Source organism: Onychomys torridus, unplaced genomic scaffold, assembly GCF_903995425.1.
Source record: "Onychomys torridus unplaced genomic scaffold, mOncTor1.1, whole genome shotgun sequence".
Classification (NCBI taxonomy): Eukaryota; Metazoa; Chordata; class Mammalia; order Rodentia; family Cricetidae; genus Onychomys; species Onychomys torridus.
In genome coordinates, this window is record NW_023411815.1 from 105520 (window position 1) to 117283 (window position 11764).

At 52.0% G+C, this 11764-nt stretch overlaps 1 protein-coding gene across 2 annotated transcripts; it reads right to left on the minus strand.

Moving 5' to 3' along the window:
• Positions 1-5044: 5044 nt before the first annotated feature.
• On the minus strand, positions 5045-9858 carry Tmem221 (transmembrane protein 221). Of its 2 annotated transcripts, XM_036175949.1 has the most exons (4): positions 9358-9858; positions 8770-8855; positions 6900-7130; positions 5045-6271 (listed from the first exon to the last, which is right to left on the minus strand). In XM_036175949.1, exons 1-4 carry the CDS (start codon positions 9675-9677, stop codon positions 6216-6218), a joined length of 693 nt encoding a protein of 230 aa, XP_036031842.1. In that variant the 5' UTR covers positions 9678-9858; the 3' UTR covers positions 5045-6215. The 2 variants fall into 2 exon arrangements, with proteins under 2 accessions (XP_036031842.1, XP_036031841.1); XM_036175948.1 differs by lacking the exon at positions 5045-6271 and having other exon boundaries at positions 6582-7130.
• Positions 9859-11764: the final 1906 nt, after the last annotated feature.

Sequence of the window (11764 nt, forward strand, 5' to 3'; positions counted from 1 at the left end):
GGAGTGACTACTGGGTATAAGTGGGCAGACAGGACAGAAAGTTCTGCCTCTGTTTACACATAGCACTCTAATGTGCTGCACGAGCATCCACATAAAGCCTGAGGAAGCTTTAGAAAGGGTTCTAGAATCCTAATTAGACTTACTAAATAAAAACCCTGAGTCAGACATTGAGGATGAAAGCTGAAAGATCAGAGAAGCAGAGCAGCAGCCACTGGAAACTTCTTACCTCTACAAGTCCTCAGACAGGCCAGGCGGTGGTGACACACGCCTTTAATCCCAGCACTTGGGAGGCAGAGACAGGCGGGTCTCTGTGAGTTCAAGGCCAGGCTGGTCTGTAGCTGAAGTTATCCTGTTCCTGCCCGGCTCCCATGGCCCTCAGACCCAAGAAAGACTTTTATTACTTATAAACTGTTTGGCCATGGCAGGCTTCTTGCTAACTATTCTTATATCTTAAATCAACCCATTTCTATTTATAAGCAGCCATGTGGCTAGTGGCATACCCGTATCTTAACATCTCATGGCAGCTGCTGGCAGTGTCTCTCTGCCTCAACCTTCCACTTCCCAAAATTCTCTTCTCTGCTTGTCCCACCTATACTTTCTGCCTGGCTACTGGCCAGTCAGCATTTTATTTATACAGAGAGATATCCACAGCACTGATCTACAGAGCAAGTTCCAGGACAGGCACCAAAACTATGCAGAGAAACCCTGTCTCGAAAAACCAAAATAAAATACAAAACAAATCCTCAGACTGAATGGGGGTCGAGATCCTGTCTCCACCCACCTTATATTCCTGTCTCTACCTCCCCAGTGCTGGGATTAAAGGTGTGTTCCACCATCACCTGCCTCTGTTTCTCTTTTAGAATGGTTCAGACTTGTAGCCCAGGGTGGCTTTGAACTCCTGATCTTCCTGCTTCCTCCTCCCAAGTGCTGGAATTAAAGGTGTGAGCCACCACTGCCTGGCCTCTATGGTTAACTAGTGGCTAGCTCCACCCTTTGATCTCCAGGCAAGCTTTGTTTGTCAGAACACAAACAAAATATCACACAACATCCAGTCAGTGGTGGCACACGCCTGTAATCCCAGCACTCGGGAGGCAGAGGCAGGTGGATCTCTGTGAGTTTGAGGCCAGCCTGGTCTACAGAGCTAGTCCAGGACAGGCTCCAAAGCTACAGAGAAACTCTGACTCGAAAAACCATAAATAAATAAATAAATAAATAAATAAATAAATAAATAAATAAAAAAGATATATCACACAACACTAGAACACAGAAAAGGAGCCAAAAACAACTTCATAGTTGTACCTTTCATGCGAGCCGCAGTACAGAGACACCATGGCATGTAGGCTTGAGCTGCAACATGGCAGATTCCGAGTCTTCATGGGCTGCAGAAAGAGGTTTGTCTCAGCTGCTGCCTATAGGCTTGAGAACACAGCTCCATGCTCTATGGTGGGTTAGGGTTTCTGCTCAGACAGACAAAAAAAACGTTAGGGATGAACAATAAGGACAATTTATACAGAAAGGTCCCCAAACAGGTCACGGTGTATTTAAAAGATGTATGTAGGCTTGAAAGAGAAAAGAGAAAGAATATATACAGCCTTAGATTTAAAAAATAGATTTAAAAATAATAAAAGTCCTTAGAAAGGGGAGTAAAGTAATATACAGAAAATGAGCCACAAGAGGATGAAAAATACAAGTCTGGATTATGTATGTTGTGTTTTCTTTGGATGTTTTGACTGTTAACAAGCTAACTTCTGAGAGAGATTGGATTTTGGGGACTGCTAGGTTAAACCAACCTATATATTTTGAAAATATCTTGACTTTGAAACTTGAGTCTGGGGATATGTTGCTTTGGGAAGGAGGTTCTGCTTTTGTTTCCACAGAAGGTAAGAGGTTATGGACTCATTCTGGGTTAAGAAAAATCTGGTTTGATCAAGGAAGACCCCCTGAAAATCCTGAATACAGACATGGGAAAATAAATGTAAAGTGACTACAAGACATGTGATGTATACTGCTCAAACATAAGACAAAAAAGTGTCTGAGGCTGGCTGTGTACAATGCACTGTTTATATTTATATTAATATACATGTACATGATTGTTGGTTAAGTGGAGCCCCATGTGCGGGCCATGCCCACGGAGGAGAGTGCTGGATGTATTGGTGACGGAAGAGTCATGAGCCATGGTTACCTTTCTAGAGCTTTATTGGAGGAGAAAGGGGGGGGGGAGAGAGAGAGAGAGAGAGAGAGAGAGAGAGAGAGAGAGAGAGGGGAAGAAGAAGAAGAAGAAGAGGAGGAGGAGGAGGAGGAGGAGGAGGAGGAGGAGGAGGAGGAGGAGAAGGAGAAGGGAGAATACAGAAGGAGAGAGAGGTGTGGAAAAAGAGAACACAGAGAGAGCACCCAGCCTAGGACATAATCCTTACAATGTTACCTTTAAAAGTTTATGTATTTTCAGAACAAGGGGACCAGACACCATCTGGATGGCCCAGATGATTCAATGTTTCAATACACCTCTTACAGTTTCCTCTGAGTTCTTTCTGCATCCAAACAACTTCAAGGCTGCTGGCTGAGGTGGACCCACCACACAGAATACTCCAGTCAGGAGTTGACCATAATTCTAAATTTTCTCAGGGTCCCCATAAGATTGCCAACACCCCCAATCAACAGGAAGTAGTCGAGAGAACTATACCCAAATTCCCAAAATATTGCTTGTGAATGTTTCTTTTCATTTAAGGGGGGTTGTGTAGTGGGTAGCCATCCCAGCCTTGGCCTGGAAATTCCAACCCCCATTGAGGCTTCAGTAATGGTCAAGCCCACAAGGCGGGGCTGAGGGAGGAAGCTGAAGACCCAGGATCGAGAGGAGAGGGATCTCTTGGTTCTGGGACCCTGGACGCTGGAGGTAGACCAAGCAGAGTTCTCCAGAGAACACCGCTGGACTGCGCCATACCTTTCCCAGACCCTGCAACCTATCCCTTCATTTGTAAGTTACCCCACAAAATAAACCTCCCTTTTAACTACGTGGAGTGGCCTTAATAATTTCACCAATAGGGTTGGTTATAAATTGTTAATGGTCACAGTCGATCTCTTTCTAAAGAAGAAAGGGGGATATGATATAGAAATGATGGGGAAAAGGGTAGATTATTGAACTAATTTAATCCAAAAAACAACTGTTAAGCTAAAAATATTTTACATTGGTATTGATTTTAGTTTATTGATACAATTTAAAGTCAATTTTGTTATACTGTATGTATATTTCTACTCTCGTTTAAGGTATTGTGTTTATACAGCTCAATTAAAAATATAATATATAATTTAAAATACAGACTAACAGTCATCTATAATAGTCAAACCTATAGTCATGTTAGTTAGGTTTTCTAGGTATGCAGAGATATACTCCAAATAGATAGTAATCTTCAAATACTTCAAAGACCTACTAATTATAGCATTTGAAATGTTTTAAGAACTTGGGATTCTTTTGACATGAGACAATGTGACATGAGAATCTGCTCCTGGCAGCACCAATCTACTCCCGAGAGGATGATGGGCATTCCATATGGAATTTGTTTTCTTTTTGGTAAAACTGGTCTATTGGGCAGGAAACTGCCCTTGCCTCTACTGCTGACGGTAAGCAAGCTGTCCAAACTGGACAAGCAGGACACAGGAAAAGTGACTGCTGAAAATTGCCAAGATAGGGTGGGGCAGTCCTTCAAATTTTCCTGCTTCTGAAAAAGGTCTGTCAGATATTCTAGGCCTATAAGCTGAATTTGGATGCCCCAACATTGCAGAGAAACCTTGGGTGACTGTCCAGGCAGCCAGCTGTTTCTGTCATTTCTTGCTTTCCTTTTTGTTTTGGAAGTCACTTGTTTGCCCTTCCTGCTTACTCAGGTCTCATAGAAGCTCTGATGAAGATGGCTGCTATGCTGGGGGACAGAGCTGGAGATCAGTTAGAGAGGTCAGAGCCAGCACAGGCCAGTCAAGGCTGGATCAGGATCTCAGAGGAGCCTGGCTAAGACTTGAAGTCTGTCAGTGAGAAGATTCAGAGGGTGCCACTAAGCCTGGACACAGGGATCTGACCCTACCTGCTGCTGCGGGGCTGCCAGGTCCCGCCCAGGCTGCTGTGGCGCCAGCCACCAAACCGGATCGGAAGCAAACGCCATTTGTTCCTGGTCACCTTCCCAGCTGCCCTGAAACCACCCGGATTGCTTTTCAGAGCACCCGCCGGTAACCAGAGGCCTCCAGTGACCTGCGCGTGGCCTGGAGTCAGAAGGAACCGGTGTGCCCTGGTCTCTGGGCCAGCGCTGGGGTCCCACAGGACCTGCCTGGGACTCACAACAGCTCTGTGTGGCTACAGCCAGGGGTCTCCTGCACCCCTCCAAGTCAGAAGCCCCACTATTCTTTTACTGGTGACCCTGAGTGATGGTTTAACCCCTCTGTGCCTCATTCTCCATCTCAGCAAGATGTCCTGTTCCCCACCTCATGTGGCCAGAGCAGCTACATAATTTTTTGTTTTGTTTTCTTTGTTTTTGTTGTTATTGTTTTTTTCTGTTTGAGTCTCATGTAGACCAGGCTAGTCTCAAACTTATTATGTGCTCAAGTGGGACCTTGTCCTGGTCGCTTCTCCTGCCTCATCCTCTCGTGGGCCGGGGGACGGCCCCACTGCCCAGTCTGGTTTTGAACACATAGCAATCCTCCTGCTTCAGCCTCTGCAGAGCTGGGATAACACATTTGCACTGTCTTGCTTGGCCAGCATGGACTATTTTGTTCCTTTGTTCAGTTAGGATTTCACTATGGTACCAAAGTTGGGCTAGAACTCGCCCCAGTCCTCGTGCCTCGCCCGGCCACCTGGCTGGACTCTCCCTCATGACCTGTGAGCTGAGCCTGCATAGAAAGTCACGGAGGGCGACTCTGCCAAGGGTGGTGGCACACAGGCACTCAGAGCAGAAGATCAGAATCTCAGTTATCTTCACTACATAACCAGCTCCAGTCCAGCCTGGGCTACGTAAGACCTTGCCCAAAAACAAACAAACAAACAAAACAACAAAAAATAAAGAACTGAAAGACTGAAGCAAACAGAAGTCAAAATCTTTAAAAGCCAAGTTCCAGGCAGGCTGTTGGAGGAGGGAGCCACATCCTGCCACACCTGGATCAGGTGTCTCCCACCCGCCTGCTTGGCTCCCGCCTGGCCTGGCCAGTCCCAAGATGACTGAACCAAGCTGTCTTTCTCTGCTCCCAGGGGGTGTCCACAGGGAGGGCGGGGCTCAGCTTTGTCCTTCAGCAGCTCTCTCAGAGCCTTGGAGAATGCCAGGGCTCAAGAAGAGAAGGGACCAGAGGAGGGAGAGGCCAGTGAGGGCCTAGGGTGCAGCAGTTCTAAAGGTCCTGAGGCACGGGGTGGGGTGGGGGGCGCAGCAGGAGTCCAAGGCCATTGATGGCTGCACAGAGCATTCCAGCACAGTCTCGGCTACATGAGACCCTGTCTTAAAAAAACAAAAGCAGCCAAGCAGAGCAAGCCACCATCTGAGGCATTCCTGGGGCTGTGCAGTCTGGAAAGGGGTGGAGACCTCTGTGGACCACGGGCTTCATCCGGTCGGTCACCTGCTTCCACACGCGTGCAGGCTAGCATTGTCAACCTCAGCAGATCCAGAACCGCCTCGGAGCCCAGCCTCTGGGCAGGCGAGGGTGGCAGTCTCTAGGCTGGTTAACTGAGGCAGCAGGTCATCTCTCTCTGCTTCCTGAGGGCCATGTGATGGCTGCCTCGCGCTCTTTCCCTGCAGTGACGGACACACCCTCAAAGTGTGAGCCAGAATGAGCCCTTGCTCCCCAACAAGGGGCTTGTCAGGGTGTTTTATCACGGCAACCGCAGGGTGACTAGGACAAAGAAGTGGAAGCAGGATGGGGGTTGAACTTGGAGCTCTGGCCGGAACAAGCCCTTTTCTTCCTTGAGTGGGTCTTGTCAATACTTTGTTACAGCAACTATACAACTAAGACAGTGGCTGCTGTGTACTGGGCCTACTGTACGCAGCTTCTGCGTCTCCCTCCAGTCTCCACGTCACAGATAAAGAAACTGAGGCACAGCCCACTCAGCCTTGGGCTGCTCTGAGCCCCACACATGCGAATGTCCACAGCTCCCAGGGAGTGTCGGGGAGTGAAGGTCTAGGACTGGAGCCTTCTTCCAGGAACATGGGAGCGGGGTCACAGGACCTGGGTGCAAGTCCAGGCTCTGATGCTCAGAAATGGGAACCCTGGTGAGTCACAGCCCCTACTGAGGCCTCCATTTCCTCATCTGCAGAATGGATAGAGAGGCACTGAAAGTCAGAACCAAAACCCAATCCTCCCCTCCCTTCTATAAAAGAACCTCATTTGTTTACATTCCACAGACCTCCCTGTATAAAGGTCTGGTTGTTTGTCAATGTCTGCCCAGTGAGATGCAGGCAAAAGGTCCTGAGGTCTCAAAAGCCTTTAGAAGACCTTCCCATCCCTGGCCTTTGTTATCCCTCTTAGCAAGTAAGAGGTAAAGGCTGGAGCACTGGCAGCTGTTTTGGGTCATGAGGCAACTTGACGTAAGTCAAGGATTCCATAAACTTAGAGGGAAGAAGGCCAATGGCTACAGTGGCTGAGCTGGACCTATCTCTGTGGTGTCATTGTTTTATCATCTTGCCCCTGACTCCCAGCTCACACCAGCGTGGTGTCCTTCCCCATGTCCAATGGCCTGTGGCCCGGCATGCTATGCATCTCATGAGTGACCCCATCCCAGTGGCCCGTGCCAGCCAATCGTGTCTGGGGCTGGTGAGAAGCAGGCAGACCGTGGTCACTGGCTTTCCCCAGGACTGTGGATGTGATACCAGTGGCCATGGGCCCAGGGGGATCCCCAGGTTCCCGGGATGGGGCATAGAGGGTCTGGTAATGGGTACCCTGCTGGGGCTGAGCCCTGCAGCCAACTCTGGAGTCTTCTGAAGGTCGGGCTGGCTCATCTTCCAAGGATGGTGGGGACAGCTCATGGAGACCCCGGCGAGCGGCCCGAACAGCCCGGAGCAGGGTGTGAGTCATTACCGCCACCAGGACCAGGGCACCTGAGCCCAGGATAGATGCAGCTGCTGCGCCCGCCTCAATCTCGAAGAGCAGCAGGGTGTAAATGGCCAGTGCTGAGGAAGGAATGGTTCACTTACTCACTCAACAAACATTTGCTCTGCAAGCCCTTGGGGTAGATCCCTCAAACACAGAGTAACAGCAACAAACCCTGGACCTATTGAAGCCTCATCACCATCACCGCCATCTCCAGATAAGGAAACCTGCAGGCGAGGTGACGCACGCCTTTAATCCCAGCACCCAGAGGTAGAGGCAGAGGCAGGTGGATCTCTGTGAGTTTGAGGCCAGCCTGGGCTACAGAGCGAGATCCAGGACGACCAGGACTATATGGTAAGACCCCATCCCCCAAACAAAGAAACAATCAAATAGCAAAAATGACTAGACACACGGCTCTGTGGTTGAGAGGACGTGGGTCTGGTTCCCGAGCACCAGGAACTCCAGTTCTGTGCTCAGGTCTCAAGCAAGGTGCACAGACAGACAAGCAGACAGCACGGCCAGAACGCCCACTGGGGGTGGAGGACACCCCAAAGACTCACAGCCCAGAGGAATGCAGATGGGATTTTACTATTTACTTTTTTGCATTTTTACTGTATCTGTTCACTGTGTGTGTGCAACATGCCACAGTGTGCACGTGAAGGTCAGGGGACGCCTTGGGGGCAGAGTCTCTGGAAATGTGGGTCCTGGGAACTGCTCTAGCAGTCATCAGTGAGCAGCCCTAAAAACGGGGCTTCTTACTTTAAAGATTTATTTTTACCCCACACCAGTGCAGGTACCTATGGAGGCCAGAGCAGGCTGTCAAATCTCCCAGACTTCAAGGAGGTTGTGATGTGAGTGCTGGGGACCAAACTCCGTCCTCTGGAAGAACAGTGTACTCTTAATCCCTTCCGGCAGAGGCACCTCAGTGGTAGAGCACTTGTCTAGTGTGCCCTAGATCCCAGGTTCCAGCTATAACGTGATAAAAGCAAAACCAGGTCCTTCCAGAGCCTGAACTGTAGCTCAGCGGGTAGAGAGCTTGCTTGGCATGCATGAGGTCCAGGGTTCAGAACTGAATGAACTGGGTGTGGCTTTGCCTGCCATCCCACACTGTGGAGGCAGGAGGATCAGGAACCCAGGGTCATCCTTGGCTACATAGAGAATCTGAAACTTGCCTGGGCTACGTGATACTCTGTCTAAAAAACATTAAAAAAAAAAAAAAAGCAAAAGTCAAAACCGAAAGGGTTGGGGGCGGGGAGATGGCGCGGAGGTTAAGAGCACTGGCTGCTCTTGCAGAGGGCCTGGGATTGGTTCCCAGAACCCTCTAGTTCAGAACCCCTGAAAGCTGCAGCCCCAGGGCTCTATGGCCTCTGACCTCTGTGGGCACTGTACACACAGACCCCACATACACCTGTCCTCCCAAGGCTTGGGCCTTGGGAGGCAAAAGCAAGATCAGAAGTTCAAGGCCAGCCTTGGCTACAAAGCACCTTCCAGGACAATCTGGCCTACATGATAAATAGTAATAATCAATAAATAATGAGTATTAGTGGAGAATCCTCTGTCCATTCTAAGCATCAGGGACACTCGTCACTCTTGATTGATGGGGAAACTGAGGCACAGAACATATCCAAGAGGAAGTGTTGGAGCAGCTGCCTGATCTCAGGCTGACTGGCCCCAGAGACCTGTGTGCACCCCGCCCCCGGTCCTCTGCCCCCCACACACCTGCTAAGTAGACGGAGACCCCACAGCAGAACAGGCCAAGCGCCGAGTGCCTGAGGAGGCGGCAGTCATACAGAAACCAGTCCGACCTGAAGGAGGGGGACAGGAAGAGGGACAGTGACACCAGGCCCAAGTCTAGAGACCCTCCCCCTGCCGACCTACTTAACCCTCTGCTCACCCACTCATCGTCACCGCGTGTGCCCATCCACTCATGTATCCACGCACCCACCCATCCGCTTGAATCTACTCGGTTCCACCAGCGTCAAGCGCTGTGGGAGACTCAAAGCGGGACTCGGGTGGGACAAGGAGGACCTCACCGCATCCCTAGTGCTCCAGGTGGAGCCTTCTACACCTGCACCCCTGAGTTCAGGGGCCTGAGGGACCCCTGGCCGGCTGCGGTTTGCTATTGATTCACACCCTGTCCTTCCTGAACCCTGCGGCGGGGCTGGGGTGCGGCTCGGATGATTGGCATGTGCCCTCGGGATGCACCCAAGCACCAGCGAGGGAAGGAGGTGGCGGGGGGGGGGGGGCACCGGCGCGCACTCGGAGCCTCAGTTTCCCCCTCTGCAGGTAGAGGCGCTGGCATCCTACCTGCCGGGCCCCGGGCCGCGTGCCAGCTCGGCGCCCAGGTGTCCGCAGAGCGCGGCGAGCAGCAGGCAGCTAAGCCCGAGGACCTGCGCCAGCGCGGCCAGCGCAGTCGCCAGCGGCAGCAAGGCCCCAGCCGCAGCTTCAGGAAGCCCCGCGTCGGGGTCCAGCTCCGGGTGCGGCACGTCGGTGCGCACACCCCGCAGCTCCGCGCGCCCCGCCTGGAGCTGGAACAGCAGCTGCGCAGCCAGCGCGACCAGCACGGCGGCTGGGATGCCCAGCAGGGTCATCGCGGCCAGCACCCGGCCTCCGTAGGAGCGGCCCATGGTGCGGGCCTGGGTTGGAGCGGAGGCGCGGGGAGGGGAGGCGGCTGGGGTGGGGTGGGGAGCCACGGGCCTCTGGACAGGGGCCCCGAGTGCTGGTCCCAGCTGGGACGTGGAAGCTGCGCGAAAACTTGGGAGAAAGTGTTTTGTGCTCTGCTCCGGCCGGGCGCCGCCCCCGGGTGTGCGGAGGAGGGAAGGGGGGACGGGAGGGGCGCGGCGGGGAGAGCCAGGGCCCGCAGAAGAGGGGCGGGGCCTGTTACAGAGGGGCGGGGCGCGGCTAAGGCGGGGCCAGAGGGGCGGGGCTGAAGAGGATGGGGCTCAGGGATGCCCCAACGCAGCATCTGAAGGGGCGGGGCGGGTCTTCCACGCGAGCGGTCCGGAGTGGGGCGGGCCCGGCTCCTGCGGGCAGTGGTGGGTGGGGCCCCCGGGGAAAGGGAACAGGAAAGGGGGTCTTGCGAGGCGGAGCTAGGAGGGCGCCGGGAGCTGGGGCGAAGAGGTGACCAGGTGGCGGGGAACACAGGTGGGGTGGTGCCTGCAAATGCACGTGTTTGGGAGAGGGAGCGCAGAGGCGGGGTTGGGAGCGGGGCCATTTGGATTGCCCCACCCTAATGGGCGGGCTTGAGGGGTGGGGAAGTGGGGAGGGCCCAGGAGGCAGGGGTAGGCCTCGTCTACATAGCTAGTTCTAGGACAGTCAGAGCTACATAGAGACTCTGTCTCAAAAACAAAAACAAAAACCTAAAAACAAACAAAAAAGAAACTAGATGGCTCAGCGGTTAAGAGCTCTGACTGCTCTTCCAGAGGACCCGGGTTCAGTCCCCAGCACCCACATGGCAGCTCACAATTGTCTGTAACTCCAGTTCCAAGGGACCCTCACACAGACATACACACAGGCAAAACACCAATGCACATAAAATAAAACTACATAAATTACTTTAAAAAAGAAAAAGAAAAGAACACTTGTAGAAGGGAGATGAAGAGATGAAGAGATGGAGCTGTCAGGGCTGGCCTCCGAGTCCTGTTCGGAAACAGGCAGGGGTACAGAGCCCGAGGATAGAGATAGGGGGACCCACTGGGTGCCCGGGGTTGGAAGCTGGGCCTCTGGGTGCAGACAGGTGCCTCCCCATCATCCTGAGCGCCGGGCTTCTGGCACTTGGTTTACTAAAAAAATAAAGATTTATTTATTTTATGTGTATGAATGTCTTGCCTACATGTATGTCTGTGTATGTTGTGCGTGCCAGGTAGCTGTGGAGGCCAAAAGAAGGTGTCGTTTGCAGATGATTGTGAACCACCTTATGGACGCTGGGAACTGAACATCCGTCTCCAAGAACAGCCAGTGCTTTTGCCCACAGAATCATCTCCCGTCATTGAATGTGTATATGTTTGAATAAATTGGGCACACTGACACAGGCCTGTCATCACTGCAATTCAGAGGCGTAGGCAAGGGGACTGTAGGCACTCAGAAGACAGTCTGACCTAGAAGACACTATCTTTAAAAGTAAACAGAGGGACTGGAGAGCAGGCGGCTCAGTGGTTAACAGTGGTTCAGTTCTGTTCCCAACATGCAGGTCAGGCAGTTCACAACTGTGTGTAACTCTAAGGTCAGGGGATCCTACACCTTCTTCTGGCCTCTGGTCTCACATTCACTCACTCAGATGCACATATGCCGCCCCAAACATATAATAAAAATTAGATAGTGTGCACCTTTAATCCCAGCACTTGTGAGGCAGAGGCAGGTGTATCTGAGTTTGAGACCAGCCTGATCTGGGAGCAAGTTCCAAGTCAGCCAGGGCTACACAGAGAAACCCTGTCTCAAAATCAATCAATCAATCTTAATAAAATGCAAAGAGTGCTTGGATGTAGCTGTGTGGTAGATATGTGTATGTCAGGCTCCGGCTCCAGTGTGTGAGTGTGCCGTGTGAGCCTGTGGGGGGTCTGTGTGTGTGGTGCAGGTGGGCAAGGAGCGCAGCTGTCTGGTGGGCTGTCTACCACGTAAGCCAGCTGTTTCCGTGGGTGCTGAGGATCTGGACTCATGTCCCCCTGCTTGCATAGCAAGGACTTACCTACCAAGTCATCTCCTCAGCTCCTTACAC